This window comes from Mustela putorius, unplaced genomic scaffold (genome assembly GCF_011764305.1).
Source record: "Mustela putorius furo isolate JIRA1106 unplaced genomic scaffold, ASM1176430v1.1 tig00000224_pilon_pilon_pilon, whole genome shotgun sequence".
In the NCBI taxonomy this organism is placed as follows: domain Eukaryota; kingdom Metazoa; phylum Chordata; class Mammalia; order Carnivora; family Mustelidae; genus Mustela; species Mustela putorius.
Genome location: NW_025421321.1, coordinates 6,012,508 through 6,028,964, shown reverse-complemented (window position 1 = coordinate 6,028,964; position 16,457 = coordinate 6,012,508). Strand labels below are relative to the sequence as shown.

The window sequence follows — 16,457 nt, the reverse complement described above, 5'->3', positions numbered from 1 at the left end:
CTGAATATTATTGTCGCTTCTTGCCCTTTATTTGGTAAAAGCAAAAATCCTCTTTGGATTTCTTTCACTTAGTGAAAACCAGGACAAATGTAGGTTCTACCTAAAAACAAAGTGGCATATGGAAAACTTTCAAAAAGCAGGGGATCCCTTTATCTATAATACCGACCACAAGGAGCTCAGGAAGAAAGACGCTTTCTTGAAAGCACAGAGGCAGAAGTGGGTCTTGCTAAGTGGAAAGCAGGAAAAGGGCTTCTGAAGAAGAAGAAAAGCAGGTCAAAGTGTGTCCCTGCGGGGTCTCTGGAAGTCTCTGTCAAGTCTAATTCTTGTCTGACTCCCATGTTTTGTTTCTGGTGGAAAGTAAAAGAATGAAGAAAATTCTAGTTTCCTTTTATTCCTTTCACTCTGGTGCCTTTAACCATGGAAGGAGGGAGTCTGGAGTGGGTCAGTTGTGCTCCTACTGCTCATCTTCAGGCCTTGCCTGCACAAGCCTCCCCACTCCCAGGGAAGTTCTGCCTCGAGATCCTCCACCATGGCAACAGAGATTCCAGAGGCCAGGTGTGGCCAGAAGCCACTGCCTCCCCTCCTGCAGGTTCTCCTGCCAGTCCATTCACCTTGCATTTATAACTACAACACTCTTTTTATGGAAATTATTACACATTTGTTTCCCAAAATTAAAAAATAAAAAAAAAACACCTGGGCTGTAAAAAGAACATTTTGTCAAATTGTTGGTTCATTAGCTCCTACATTTTAAAATTTTATTATACTGTTAGGCGATTTTATTTTTTTTTTTAATTTTGTTTAAATTCAATTCAGTTAACATACACTATATTATTAGTTTCAGGGGTAGAATTTAGTGTCTCATCAGTTGCATATAACAAGCTGTGCTCACTGCTTCGAGTGCCCGCACTTGCCCATCACCCAAATCCCTCCAGCTTCCCCACCCAACTCCCCTCCAGCAATCCTCAGTTTGTTCTCTACAATTAAGAGTCTCTTATGGTGTGCTTCCCTCTCTCTTTTTGTCTTATTATATTTGTCTTGCCCTTCCCCTATGTTCATCTGTTTTGTTTCTTAAATTCCACATATGAGTGAAATCATACTGTATTTGTCTTACTCCAGCTGGCTTATTTTGCTTAGCATAATACCCTCTGGTTCCATCCACGTCGTTGCAAATGGTAAGATTTCATTCGTTTTGATGGATGAGTAATATTCCATTGGATAGATAGATAGACAGACAGGCCGACTGACCACATCTTCATTATCTAATCATCTGCCAATGGACATCTTGGCTCTTTCCATCATTTGGCTATTGTAGACATTGCTGCAATAAACACTGGGGAACATGTGCCCCTTCAAATCACTATGTTTGTATCCTTTGGATAAATACTCAGTAGTGCAATTGCTAAGTCATAGGATAGTTCTCTTTTTAACTTTTTGAGGAACCTCCATACTATTTTCCAGAGTGGCTGCCCCAGCCTGCATTGCCACCAACAGTGCGAGACTTTTCCCCACTCTCCACATCCTCACCAACATCTGTTGTTTCCTGGCTTGTTAATTTTAGCCAATCTCATAGGTGTGAGGTGGTATCTCATTGTGGTTTTGATTTGTATTTCCCTGATGCCGAGTGATGTGAGCATTTTTTCAAGTGTCTATTGGCCATCTGGATGTCTTCTTTGGAGAAATGTCTATTCGTATCTTCTGCCCATTTCTTGTCTGGATTTTTTGTTTTGGGGGTGTTGAGTTTGATAAGTTCTTTATAGATTTTGGATACTAGCCCTTCATCTGATAAGATATTTGCAAATATCTTCTCCATTCTGTTGGTTGTCTTCTAATTTTGTTGACTGTTTCCTTTGCTGTGCAAAAGGTTTTTATCTGGATATAGTCCCAATAGTTCATTTTTGTCTTTGTTTCCCTTGCCTTTGGAGATGTGTCTAGCAAGATGATGTGGCAGAGGTCAGAGAGTTTGCCGCCTATGTTCTCCTCTAGGATTCTCATGGAGTCCTGTCTCACATTTAGGTCTTTCATCCATTTTGAGTTTATTTTTGTGTATGGTGTAAGAAAATGGTCTAATTTCATTCTTCTGCATGTGGCTGTCCAATTTTTCCCACACCATTTGTTGAAGAGACTGTCTTTTTGCCATTGGATATTCCTTCCTGCTTTGTTGAAGATTAGTTGACCATAAAGTTAAGGGTCCATTTCTGTGTTCTTTATTCTGTTCCATTGATCTATGTGTCTGTTCTTGTGCCAGAACCATACTATCTTGATGATTACAGCTTTGTGATACAGCTTGAAGTCTGGAATTGAGATGCCTCTAACTTCACTTTCTTTTTCAACATTACTTTGGCTATTTGGGGTCTTTTCTAGTTTCATACCAATTTTAGGATTATTTGTTTGAGCTCTGTGAAAAATGCTGATAGTATTTTGATAAGGATTGATTACATTGAATGTGTAGATTGTTTTGCATAGCATGGACATTTTAACAGTATTTATTCTTGTAATCTATGAGCATAGAATGTTTTTCCATTTCTTCCTGTCTTCCTCAATTTCTTTCATAAGTGTACCATAGTTTTCAGAGTTCAGATCTTTTGCCTCTTGGTTAGGTTTATTTCAGGTATCTTATGGTTTTTGGTGCAATTATAAATGGGATCGATTCCTTGATTTCTCTTTCTATTGCTTCATTGCTATTGTACTGAAATACAACAGACTCCTGCAGGTTTATTTTATATCACTATTTGGTGATTTTTAAAATGAAGTACATAAGGAATGTTTAGCAATTCAAAAGTGTACTCCATCTTATGGAAACATTTGCCAAGCTAAATGAATCCTCTCTCCTGGAAATAACAATGGAGGCAAGGAAAGATGGATTCACATTCCTTCCATCATCCCCTACCCCAAACCTGGTAGCCCAGCACAGAGAGACACCCTGTCTCCATGGGAGGAGAAAAGTGAGCACCTGACTTCACCAGGGACCCCCAGTACCATGCCAATTCCTACAGCCCTAGGTGGCTCCCAGGGCACCAAGCTCCTAGAGGCTCCTGTGAACTCAGGCTACCTGCTCACCCCAGTGTCAGCTGGCTCTTGCTGGCCCAGTAACTCCTGTGGCCTCCAGCTCTCAATCAGCCCAAGCTCCGGGCCAACTACTATGGGCTGACCCAGGCCACTGGCTCATCCCAGGACCCACCAGCCCCCATAGATTCAGAGTCTAAACCAGCTCTCACGGACTTAGATTCCTAGCTTACTCTAGCACCAGAAAGGCCCTTGCAGACCCATCTCCAGGTCTGTCCCTGAAGCCCCAGGTCATTGACCACCCTCATGTCCCCAGCCTTTGGACCAAGCCTGTGAATCCAGACTTGGGGCCCACCTCAGTGATCCCTGGAGTCTGCTTGACCCCTGGGGACCCAGGATCCAGGCCCACCCACATGGACCAGGTTTTAGGCCTATAAATGCAGGCTCAAGGCCAATCCTCACCCATTGTACCCAAGCATCAGGGCTGCTCACCTATTGACCCAGACATCGCCAGATGACCCACCCAGAATCTCTAGGCCAGCTTGGTTGCTGAAGTCAGTCTATAAAGACTAGAAGAGTGCATATTTCCTCAAATGGGCAGACACCAACCCATGAGCACAGAGATCATAAAAAAATCAAGGAAACATGACAGCAGCCAAACAACAACAACAACAACAAAAACAACACCACCTCATAAAGACTTTGAATAGCCAAAGCAATCCTGAGAAAGAAGGTCAAAGCTAAAAACATCATAATTCCTGATTTCAAACGTTATTAAAAGCTATTGTGGGGGCACCTGGGTGGCTCAGTGAGTTAATGCCTCTGCCTTCGGCTCAGGTCATGATCCCAGGGTCCTGGGATCAAGCCCCGAGTTGGGCTCTCTGCTCAGCAGGGAGCCTGCTTCCTCCTCTCTCTCTGCCTGCCTCTCTGTCTACTTGTGATCTCTCTCTGTCAAATAAATAAATAAATAATCCTTTAAAAAAAAAAAAAGAAAGAAAAAGCTATTGTGATCCAAATGATATGGTACTGGCATAAAAACAGGTACATACATCAATGGAACAGAATTGAGAGCCCAGAAATAAACTCATACATGTGTGGTCAACTAATATTTGACAAAGGATACTTATGGGGAAAGGATAGTCTCCAATAAGTGATGGTGGGAAAACCAGATATTCACAAACAAAAGAATGAAATTGGACCCCTATCTCACACCACTCACAAAAATTTTACCTGAAATGTATTAAAGGCTTAAATGTAAGACCCAAAACTATTAAAACATAGAAAAATGGCTCCTTGACATTGGTCTTAGCAATGACTTCTTGGATATGACATCAACAAGCAACAAAAGGCAAAAATAAAAAAAAGCTAGAGGACATCGAGTTAAAAAGCTTCTGCACAGCAAAAGAAACCATCAGCAAAATGAAAAGGCAGCCTGTAGAATGGGATAATACTTGCAAACCGTGGATCTGATAAGGGGTTAATATCCAAAATATATAAAGAGATACAACCCAAGAGTGAAAAAACAATCCAATGGAAAAAAAATAGACAAAGGACCTGATTATACATTTCCCCAAAGAGGACGTACCAATGGCTAACAGCTACATGAAAGCAAAAAGCTAAGAATGCAATTAAAAACAGAGGCATAAATACTGATTTGCATTTGGAAATGCAACTCTGATTGGAAACCTGTCATGAATTGAGGTAGGTTTCCCTGTGTTTCTGTTTCCTTATACACACACATGTCACTTTCCTTTACCTCCTCATAGCTACTTACTCTTGGTTTCTGCCTCCTCATAGCTCTGGTCAGCCAGGACTTCTTGTATCAATCACAGTATAGATAGGAAGGAGATCAGCCCCTGATTAATAAGGGATTCTTGTCAAAGGAGAGGCCAGGTTAAGGGAGACCCAGGAGGGCTGGAGAAGCACCCTGGGCTAGCAGCATCAGGAAGCCCCGTCATTCCTAAGCCTGCAGGTTGAGGTAGGAGCCAGGAGGTAGTCTGCAGAGAGTGCTGGGCTGTAGGGCAGACTCCCTAAGAGGCGCTGAGAGCTTTGGAGAGGAATAAACCACTGCCAGCCACAACCAGGTGGGAGGGAGCCAGAGCAAAAAAGCCCTCCCCTGCCTCCCTTCCCACAGTGGCAAGGGAGAGAGTAGCCAGGAGAACTGGAGAAGCAAAGGCAGAGTATCTATCATACCCTTGTGGCCTTGAGACTTCTCTCTCTATTCCCTTCTCTTACATCCCTCAGGGCAGCTCTTTAGTAGCTTAATAGTACCTCATTCAGATTTCAGGCTGAGTGAGTGAGAGCATTTGGACTCTGCCGTCATTGGCTAGGCTATGCATTAGCTGCGGTTGGGTCAGCTGCCCGACCAATCAGCTATACAATCACACCTCGGAGATAGTGCTGGTTCGGTTCCAGACCGCTGCCATATAGCGAATGTCGCAATATAGTGAGTCCAATGACTTTTTTGGTTCCCCGGCACATATAAAAGTTGTGCTTACAGGATGCCTGGGTGGCTCAGTCGGTTGGCCGTCTGCCTTCAGCTCAGGTTGTCATCCCGTGGTCCTGAGATCGGGTCCCCCTCATCGGGCACCTTGCTTGGTTGGGGGGGGCCTCCTTCTCCCTCTTCCTGCTGCTCCCCCGCTTGTGCTTGCTCGCATTCTGGAAAAATAAATAAATTCTTTAAAAAAAAGTTGTACTTATACTAAACTCTAGCCTGTAAGTGTCAAATGGTATTCTATCTTCAAAAAAGCACACGCATACCTTAATTTTAAAATACTCTGCTAAAAAATGCTATCCATCATCTGAGTTTTCAGCAGTTTGTAATCTTTTTGCTAGTGGGGAGGGTCTTGCCTCCGTGTTGATGGTTGCTGCTAATCAGGGTGGTGGTTGCTGAAGGCAGGGGGCTGGGCCATGGCAATGTCCTTCTTTCTTTTCTTCCTTCCTTCCTTTCTTTCCTCTCTCCCTCCCTCTCTCCTTTCTTTGTCTCTCCTTGTCCCCTACCACAGCCACATTGTTTCCTGTAGCAATTTCTTGAAATGAGACAAAGATGACGTTTGTCACACTGATCGACTCCTCCTTTCAGGAGCAGTTCTCTGTAGCAGGCGAAGCTCTTTGACAGCAGTTTACCCACGTGTAGAACCTCTTCCAGAACTGGAGTCTATCTTCAAACCCTGCCACTGCTTTATTGATGGAGTTCACGAAACAGTCAGAATACTTTGCTGTCATTGCAACAATCTCTACAGCCTCTTCACCAGGAAGAGATTCCATCTCAAGAAACCACTTTCTTTACTCATCCGTAAGAAGCAACTCCTCACACATTAACGTTTTAACATGAAATTGTAGCAGTTCAAATAGAATGATAATGACAAAATTTGAAATAGTGGAAGAATTACCAAAATGTGACACAGTGATGCCAAGAGAGCAAATGCTGTTGGAAAAAGGGTGCTGATAAGCTTGTTCGACCCAGGGTAGCCACACACCGTCAATTCATAAACAAACACACAAACAAAATGCAATCATTTGCAAGGCACGGCAAAGGGAAGGGCCATAAAACAAGGTATGCCTGTATCGAAAATGCTGAGGGGTGGGGGAACGGGAAATGTATTACGAATATCCTCTCCCTGGGGTAGATGCAGGAACAGATGCAAATATTCTATGTGTATAACATACAAATGAAACAATAGCAATTGTAACATTGTGATTGCTTTTCCTCGGGGTTCCAATGATAATAGTTAACATTTCTTGAATACCATCTATGATCTAGGTGTGGTTAAATCACTCTGTGGGTATTCTCCCATTTCATCTTTGCAGCTCCTCTGTAGTAGGCTTAATTATTACTTATGGGCTACAGAGGAGGTAGTCCTATCAGCAGAGGCTCAGCCACCTGCTGGAGGGTGCCCAGGGATAGATAAGTAGTGGGTGTAGATTCTACCCAGCCCAGGCAATCTGAGTCCACACGTGGGCTACTGGACACCATTCTTACCCCACCTATGAGACAAGAAATAAAAATCAACATTATCTTTTAAAAGAACCTATCTTTAGGGATAGAGTTTCTTCCTTTCCATCAGCATTTCCAAAAGTAATCCTACGGCAAGACAACACTACTTTAACTTAAGACTTTACTATTAGGGAAAAGTGGGTAAAGGGCATATGAGATCTCACTGAATTTTTTTTTCTCACAACTGCATGTGAATCTACACTTATATCAAAATAAATTACGGGGTACCTTGGCAGCTCAGTCGGTGAAGCGTCTGCCTTCAGCTCAGGTCGCGATCCCAGGGGTCCTGGGATCCAGCCCCGCATCAGGCTCCCTGTTCAGCAGGAAGCCTGCTTCTCCCTCTCCCTCTGCCAGTCGCTCCCACTGCTTGTTTTCTCTCTCTCTGTCAATTAAATAAATAAAATCTTAAAAAAAAAAAGTTAAAAATATTTTAGCAACAGCATCAACTTCCATGTATTTATGAACTTCAACTCAACACTGGGCATCTTCTCTGTGCCAGACACCGTTCTAAGTGCTGAGGATACAGCAGAGCGCAAGACACACACAAAAATCCCTGCCCTCACAAAGCTGGCATGCTAAAGGAAGTTGGCTTATCCAAAGTTTCATTTGGTCAGGTTCCTTACAATAAAATGTATCAAATGCATACTCATTAAATAAATATGGACTACAGAGTATTCCCTTCCTCATCCCACCACAAAGTAGGTCTGATGAGATTTCCCTGGGCTACTGGACAAGGCACACAGTATTTGCGACTGCCAAGCTTTATCCCAAATGGTGAATGAATCAATGAGTCCTTTTTTCTCTCCACCTGTAAAATCTAAACACTGCTGTGTGCAAAACGTGCTTGGAAAGTCTCACTCCCTTCTCTCCCCTGCTCCTCTCTTCTCTAGGCTACGGAGAGCATCCAAGCAGGAAGCTGCAGACACAGTCAGTCGTCTGCAGACGATGAGGCTGTGATCCATGAATTGCAAATCCTGGTTATCGCTCCCAAAGAAAGACTTCTGCTCACCACCATTCCCATACCCTAGAGATCCCAGACATGCAACCAACAGACAGAAAATGGCAGCCACCGAAGCGCTGAGGGGAGTCCTTCCAGTCCTTTCCGTCTGGGCTCCAAGTTTTTTTCCATGATGGCCTGCAATAGCCCCACCACTGAGACTTATCAGTACTTGCTGCTTAATGGGAGCAATGTGTCAGCCTCTGGGGTCACCACACCCTCTGCCCCCCTCAGGATATCCTTGGCAATAATCATGATGCTAATGATCGTGGTGGGATTCCTTGGCAATTCTGTGGTCTGCATCATCGTGTACCAGCGACCAGCCATGCGTTCCGCCATCAACCTGCTGCTGGCCACTCTGGCCTTCTCTGACATCATGCTGTCCTTATGCTGCATGCCTTTCACGGCCGTCACCTTGATCACGGTCCACTGGCACTTTGGGGATTACTTCTGCCGGCTCTCAGCCACCCTTTACTGGTTTTTTGTCCTGGAGGGCGTGGCCATCCTGCTCATCATCAGTGTGGACCGCTTCCTCATCATCGTCCAACGCCAGGACAAGCTGAACCCACGGCGGGCCAAGAGGATCATCGCCGTTTCCTGGGCGCTGTCGTTCTGCGTGTCAGCGCCCTCGCTGGCTGGCCCGACGTTCATGGAGGTGCCGGCGCGGGCCCCGCAGTGCGTACTGGGCTACACGGAGTTCCCAGCAGAGCGCGCCTACGTGGTGGTGCTGGTGGTGGCTGTGTTCTTCGTGCCCTTCAGCGTCATGCTGTGCTCCTACCTGTGCATTCTGCACACGGTCCGCAAGAACGCCATCCGCGTGCACAACGAGTCCGACAGCCTGGACCTCAGACAGCTCACCAGGGCTGGCCTACGGAGGCTGCAGCGGCAACAGCAGGTCAGCTTGGACTTGAGCTTCAAGACCAAGGCCTGCACCACCATCCTGATCCTCTTCGTGGGCTTCTCGCTCTGCTGGCTGCCGCACTCGGTCTACAGCCTGCTGTCGGTGTTCAGTCAGGGCTTCTACTGCAGCTCCTCCTTCTACACCACCAGCTCCTGCGTCCTGTGGCTCAGCTACCTCAAGTCCGTCTTCAACCCCATTGTCTACTGCTGGAGAATCAAAAAATTCCGTGAGGCCTGCATTGAGCTGCTGCCCCAGACTGTCCAAATCCTTCCCAAAGTGCCTGAGCGGATCCGGAGGAGAATCCAGCCCAGCACAGTCTATGTGTGCAATGAAAACCAGTCCGCCGTTTAGAAGGATGCCAGCGGGAGGAGCCGCATGTGCTAGTTCCAGGCCAGAAGGAGCTCATACGCCCTTCTGCTCTGTGTCCCAGCAGCGTTGATGGTAGTCTGCAGGTTTGGTGGCCCTCCCTGTAAGCACAAATGTACCATCTGTTCCCGGATGGGTTGCAGCTCCCAGGTTTGCAAGATGAATTATTTTTGTTCCTCACTGGAGAAGAGCCGTTTTGGGTTTTGATGGAAAGTGGAAGGTAGTTGAGATAAAGTGGGAATGGGGTAGGCACATGGAGGCAGAAAGTTAGGGAGAAGGCAAAGAGACTGAGTGTGGGGGCTGGAGAAAGGCTCTAAAGAGCTGCTTGTGCACCTGCTTCCGAGCAACCCTGTGGTGACTGCTCTGAGATGGGAAACCCAGAAGGGATCATCTCATGGGTTACCACTCCTTTGGTTTGATGCCAGCCTTCTTCATAGGTATTTATGTTTGTGGAGCATGGGAAACACACAAGGCTCTTTATGTTGGTCGGGTGTGGCTTTCTGATCATGCACAATCTTCCTTTTGATAAACCAAAATCGCACCAGGAAGTAGAGTGAGCCCCTGTGCTTTTCAGTTGCTCAGTGGGACACATGGGAGGTTTCCATGGCTTGAAGCCCAGAGAATGATCGGGGTAGCTCAGCTGAAATGAGAAGTCCACCCAAGCGATCCTGCATTTACCCAACCGCTCCTACCTGGCCTAGCCCTGTCCCTGGGCCCTGAAGCCCTCCCTGTGGGCCGTGAGAGTCCCCCTGCCCCTTCTCTCTTTTCCCCCACTGTTCCCCATGCCTCCCTTTGTTTCATGCCATCCATCCCATGCACAGAAGAAACCCATTCTTTCTGTAATTCATCTTTTCAGTAAGTATCCATAGTGACTTGCTCTCAGTTTCAAAAGCGGTCAATGGGCTTGGTTTATGTTTTCTCCCAAGTGCCCAAGGCTGCTGTCTTGGTGAGCTGCTGCATGGACTTCAGCACAGGGGCTGGAGTGGGGGCATCATAAACACCTGACCCGCTGAGCTCTGAGTGGTTCCCCACTGAGCTCTGCCTTCCTCCTACCTCATTCAGATCCGCAGTCTGACTGCTGCTGTCCAGGCCACCTGCCAGAACCTGGGGCTCCCAACCCCAGTTGGGACCAGGAGCCCAGGACTAAAGCTGCCTGGAGGGGACCTTTATGCTTGTGCTATCCACTCGGCCACTGTGCCCAGGGCCACCCTTCATCATCAGGAGCTTCTGATGTTCAGGGGATGATTTTCAAGTTCAGGCATGCCACTGAGGTCTGAGTTCTCGTTACAGCTTCGGATCTGAAGAGAGTGCGAAATTCAAGGAGATTCCAAAAATCTGATTGCAAGTCTAACTCTGTCAGGAGCTAGTCCTGTGAACTTGTTCATTTCACCACACTTCACAGGGTCTCAGTTTCCCCAATTGCCAAGGAAGGAAGGAGGTCCAGATGAGGTCCAATGTCCCTTACTGTTTCACAGATGCTCAGATTCTGTGTGTCTGTTTCCTTTCCTACTTGGACTCAGCAGATCCCCTGTGTGTGTTTGTTTACCCATGCAATGAGCTTTTATTAAGTACCTAGTAGATGCAAGGCACTGTGGGAATAGTGACGAATAATGCATGGGTTGTGACAAAAACCAGTTGTCCAACGTATTTCAGGACAGTCGTAAGTTGAAATTGATCTAACAGCACAGAAGGTCTCTTTTTGTCTCTTTTCTCATTTCCTTTCCAAGACTGTTAAGAGGCCAACTCCCCATTCTATTGCTCTTTTCCTGCAGTACCGGTTACAGAGGGAAAGAAAGAGAACATGATTTACATTAACCTAAGCCCAGAGGAAGGTCTGTTAAGGAAATAATTGCCACTTTCTCACCAACTCCCCCATCCATTTATATGCAGACGAGAGCGCAGAGAGATAGAGATAGAGAGAGAATGCACAGGAAGACTGGCAGTTGGCGTGTGACTGATTGACGTGGGTCCGGTCAACTCCGTGTCCCTAGTGCACCAGGCAGGGCCAGGTTTTGCCTTCAGTTCCCTCAAGATGAGTTGCTTGGCTTCAGTTGTGTCCAGAAGCACAGCCAGACCACCCTGGGTAATAGACCCCTGGGACCTCCCCTCTGGTGGGAGCTTAAGAGAATGTTCTTCAGGAGCAAAAAAGAAATCACAAGCTGAATGAATAAAGGTATCCAAATTTCTGTCAACCAGTGTTATATGCTATATGTTGGACAGTAGTATATATGTTTTAAAGTAATAATTTTGTATATATTTTAAATAAAGTATTATTGCTCTTTCAGTGTACAAGACTATGTTCTTATCAAAATTAGCACCAAGCCCGTGAAGGGTAAGCCACAAATCTGGTGTCTAACACCTCCTAGGACAAAACAACATTAGGAAATCTAGAACCTTGATGTTAGTAACCAAGCTGTAATGACCACAGGAAGATAATATAAGATGACAATGGGGAGACTATTTGAACAATGGGGGGGTCACAACCGGGGCACCCACTTTTGAAAACAATCATGGCCCCACTAAGTAACTCCAGCCAGTTAGTCTTCACCGCGGACTTCCGGTCTGTCACCTTCACAGCGCTCTCCAGCCTCGCCAAATCTTTAACGAACTTTGCTTTCCTAAGACCCCGCACAGCTACCAAGTTCTCATGTCCTTCCCCCAGGTTTGCAGGAAAAGTGGTGCTTGCTGGGTTTTGGTTTACATCTTCTCTTTAGCACTGCGGCACCTGAATTTTTTTTTTTTTTTTTTTTTTTTTCCTGTGGGGCCTGGGTAGCTACTATGGTAATAAATGTTCCAGAGGCGACGTGGGAGAGCCTCGCCCCAGAAAATGAGACACAAATAAGCCTCAGAAGTGTTATCCTAATCCTGACTACCCCTAAAAATCCACTACCTTCTTGTCTTGAATCTCGAGACATTTTGTCCTGTTGCTGGGACAAAATGAAGGCAAAGTTTCTTTAAGTCATTCTGACAACCAAGCCAAGCAATGAAATTCTAGATCAATTCCTACTTGGCTATTTTGACCACTGGGACTATCTTCCCCAACATGAATCACAGCACATGCTGCTTTGGACTAAAAACCCCACTCCATGGACTCCTGGGTGGCTCAGCGGGTTAAGGTCTGCCTTTGGTTCAGGTGATGATCTTAGAGCCATTAAATCAAGCCCCACCTTGGGGTCTGCTTGAGGTTCTCTCTCTGCTCCTACCGCTCTTTTTCTTTCTCAAAAATAAATAAATAAAATCTTTAAAACAATAACCTTATTTCCCTCTCGTTGAGGTCCACGTCAGCAAGGTGGGCTCTCTACTCAGGTTCCTTTCATCCAGTTTCCCATTAACTCTCCAGGGTCCTGCCTTCTTTGTGGTGCATTCGGGCAGTGGCCGCGGCTGTGTTTGGCTCCTGAGGAAAGAAAGGGTGGGATAAGACACACCCACACTTCTTTGGTCTTCTGCAGCCAGGAGCTGAGTCACATGACCACAGCCAGCTGCAAAGGAGGCTGGGAAATGGAGTCCCCATCCGGGGAACCTGTGACGACGTACAGCTTTCTTAGCTAGGAAGGGGAGAGGATTTGGGGGATTCCCAGCAGTTTCTGCCAAAATACCACGATTTTGAAAAGCAAGGGATCCTAGCAGACATATTAATTCTGAAATCTTAAGCACAAATTTCATAAGGGAGCCTTGCTCCTTGTAAAATAAACACACCTCTATTTCATCAACCCAAGAGGGGTGCCTCTTCACCTCCAGCCCTCAACATACAGGGACCTACATCCGCAGAGAAAAACTGCACGCATTTATGCCTGGGCTAAGATAAAGCCGCCACATTTAATCTTTGAGACGCAGAAGAAGGGAAACAAAGTGTAACCATTTGAAAATTTGTAGTCACGAAGAAATGAATTTGGCCTAGATATTTTTTTAAAAATTACTATTTAAAACAACAGTCAACAGTGATTGAAAAAAACTCTGCCCAAGAATTTAATTATGTTCAAGGCAAGAGTATAATTTCAAGGTTTTGCCTATGGTACGGAGAAGACAGGTTGCCCATGGCAAGGTGGACCACCAGGGAGTGTGGGAGGGGGCTCAGGCCTGGCTGCGGCAATTTAACTATTCATGAAAAAGGAGGGCGTGAGGGCCCCCAGCTGGGAGGTTAACATCTGGATTCTGCAAGAATAAAGAGGTTTGCAAAGGCATTGTGTGCACGTGTCTGCATGTGTGCGCACTCGCACCCTCCTAATTTCGGGAAGGCGTCCAGGGTTCCTTTAGCAGACCCTCCCAGCCTACCTTCTGCTCTCTTGTCTTTCGTCTTGGAGAAGCCGGGGACAAGGTGTTCTAGGGACAAGAGGAGTGCCCGAGATTGCCTAAGAGAGCCAACCGGGAGGGGCTGCGGCTCAGACAGATTTTTTTTTTCTCATTAGTCTGATAACAACAGAAAGAACTTACCTGTAGGACCAGAACTTTACCTTTTTGCCATCACAGATATGAGGATGCTGATAAGCAAGTTCAGCCTTCTGAGGTGCTCCGATAAATGCCTGAAGTTCCCCCAAGGCCCAGGTAGGTAGAACAGAGAGATCCCTTGCTCTGGACCTGCGTGTTGCACCCTCTCTGTGCTTCTGGCAATGGCTATTCTTTTGCCAGTCATTGCAATTGAGGGGGGAAATAGCCAAGCTCACTTTTGGAAGCAATTCTTTTTTAGAAGATTTTATTTGTTTATTTGAGAGAAAGAGCAAGCAGGGAGGGGAGAGGCAGAGGGAGAGAGAGGAGCAGGCAGACACACCAGGCTCTTGATCTCAGGGATCTGAGATCACGGCCTGAGCAGATGAAAGGCAGACACTTAACTTCATGAGCCACCCAGGCGCCTCTGGAAGCCTTTTTAAAGACAGGTTTGCTGCTCCTTATTAACTGTCCTTTGTGGGGACTATATTTCTTACTTCTCCTCTCATTAAAGTGCCACTGCCCTTTTTCCTGGTCACAGTATTTTGCTGTACTGTCATGAAGTCTTAACAATGTTTTATTAAACCAAGAAGAGAGGGTCACTCACCTTGCCATAAAAGACAGACAAGAATGAACAATTTCAAATATGCATACGGAAAAATGGAAAGCTGAGTTTGCTTTCAAAGTGTGAACAGAGGCAATGGGCAAACATTAGGGGGAAAGAGGAGGCTCTTTCCCAAGGCTTTCCATATTTTCTGGAATTTGCTGGGCCTTTCTGCAAGTAGTCAGTCCAGGCTATTCAGGACGTGCCTCCTCCCTTGTGGGGAGCCCTAGGACTTCTGACATGCATCCAGCTAACACCTGCACTGCGGAGGTGGGTATTTCTGGACTTCACTCAGCCCGGATGAGACTCCTAGCTGTTTTCCCTATCCCCTTGCGTAGTGAGGATGCCCCACAAGATTTTGTCACAAGGAGTCCGATCTCTGTTACACTTCGTACAAGCCTCTTCATTCCCTGGACCACTCCTCTGGTTTTCTTGGATCTTCCTTTCTCCTTCTGATAATTCCATAAGGAGACATAGGTAAACTTTTAATTAGATATGAGGGGACACTAATTCATTAAGGTGGGTTTTTTTTTTTTTTTAAGATTTTATTTATTTATTTATTTGAAAGTGAGAGAGAGGGAAAGAGAGTAAGCATGAGTTTCAAGGGGCAGAGACAGAGGGACAGGAAGCCCAGCTTGGGGATAGATCCCAGGACCCTGAAATCAGGACTTGAGCCGAAGGCAGACGCTTAGCAGACTGAGCCACCAAGGCACCCCTAAAATTTAGATTTAGATTATGTAAAAGAACGGTATATTCTCCATCCTCATGAATGAATGATATCTAGTCTTAAGAAAAGTTGTAAAGAGAAGGGTGCTTGGGTGGCTTAGTCAGTTAAGCGTTTGACTTGATTTTAGGTCAGGTCATGATCTCAAGGTTGTGAGACTGAGCCCCACATCAGGCTTAACTCTGGGCCTGGAACCTGCTTAAGATTCTCTCTCCTCCCTCTCTCTCTCCCCTCCACTCACACTCACACTCTCTCTCTAAAAAAAAGAAAAGTTGTAAAGATCATATCTACTAATTTTTAAATTATAGATTTTTAAAATTATAATTTGCTGCTTATAGAAGTGAAAACAGTGATTGGACTTGTTAACCCCAAAACAAAGAAAATTAAACGTGTTCTAAACTTTCATAATTAAAAAACACAATTGTATTTGTATGTAAGAAACATTTAAAAATGTATATTTCCTTTTGCAAAGTTCAGATCATGCTAAACCATGCCACAACTTCATAGCCTAGTTTTTTTGTTGTTGTTGTTTTTAACTTTGTTTTTGTTTTTTCAAAGTGATTTCCGGTGGCTGGAAGTCTTCCATTGTGTAGATGTACCACAAGCTAAGTAACTGAAGTACTCTCTGTTTTTTGTGTATTTCCCCCCCACACTTTTCATCATCTTTAAAAACACTCTGTAATGAACAACCTTGGAGTAAATTTCTCTGCCGAGAAATTTTATATATATAATTATTTATTTAAAGACAATCTGTGGAAATTTATTCTTTCATCAGTTGTGCTTAAGAATTACCAACAACTTGACGGTGCCTGGGTGGCTCAGTTGGTTAAGCATCTGCCTTGGGCTCAGGTCATGATCCCAGGGTCCTGGGATTGATCCTCATGTGGGGCTCCCTGCTCTGCAGAGAGTCTGCTCATCCCTCTCCCTCTGCTTCTCCCACTTCTGCCTCTCCCCTCTCTGCACGTACTTTGCCTCTCACTTTCTCTCCCTACTAAATAAATTAAAATCTTAAAAAAAAAAAGAATTACCAATAACTTGAGAAAGTATATGGACAGGTCATGAAGCACTTTCCATTAACCACCAATGGCCAACAAGCCAGGCAGAGACCCCTTTGGGCCTCAGTGAGATCATGAATTGGGTCATCGAGGTTGTGGGGGTAGAAAATAGGCATCCATTCGTGACTGAGGAGGCATTGTACAAGAGCTCCATGGTTTTGGAAAAGCTAAAGGCCAAATAATACATATTCATGGATTACCTATAGAATGGAGTCCCAGAAATAACTGTTAAAGATAGTACACCTCCCAGAAACCTGGGCTAAGAGGACTATCTGTGTCAACAGCAGGCCAAGTGGAGTCAACCAACCCTTCAAACACAGCAGTGGTCTGGCTGGTGGGCTGGGCCCAGGAAGCGTTTCCAGACCATTCTATTTTCCGTGTCTCTGCT

The 16,457-nt window shown here is 45.4% G+C and overlaps 1 protein-coding gene across 1 annotated transcript in view; it reads left to right on the top strand.

The window, feature by feature from the left end:
* The window catches only part of GPR45 (G protein-coupled receptor 45), an 83,478-nt gene extending 71,932 nt beyond the window's left edge, over positions 1–11,546 (top strand). The window contains exon 2 of the mRNA XM_045077618.1: positions 7,891–11,546. Coding sequence (XP_044933553.1) covers positions 8,128–9,249 — 1,122 coding nt within the window. The 5' untranslated portion in view covers positions 7,891–8,127 and the 3' untranslated portion in view covers positions 9,250–11,546. The remainder of the gene's footprint in view (positions 1–7,890) is intronic.
* The last annotated feature ends 4,911 nt before the right edge of the window (positions 11,547–16,457 follow it).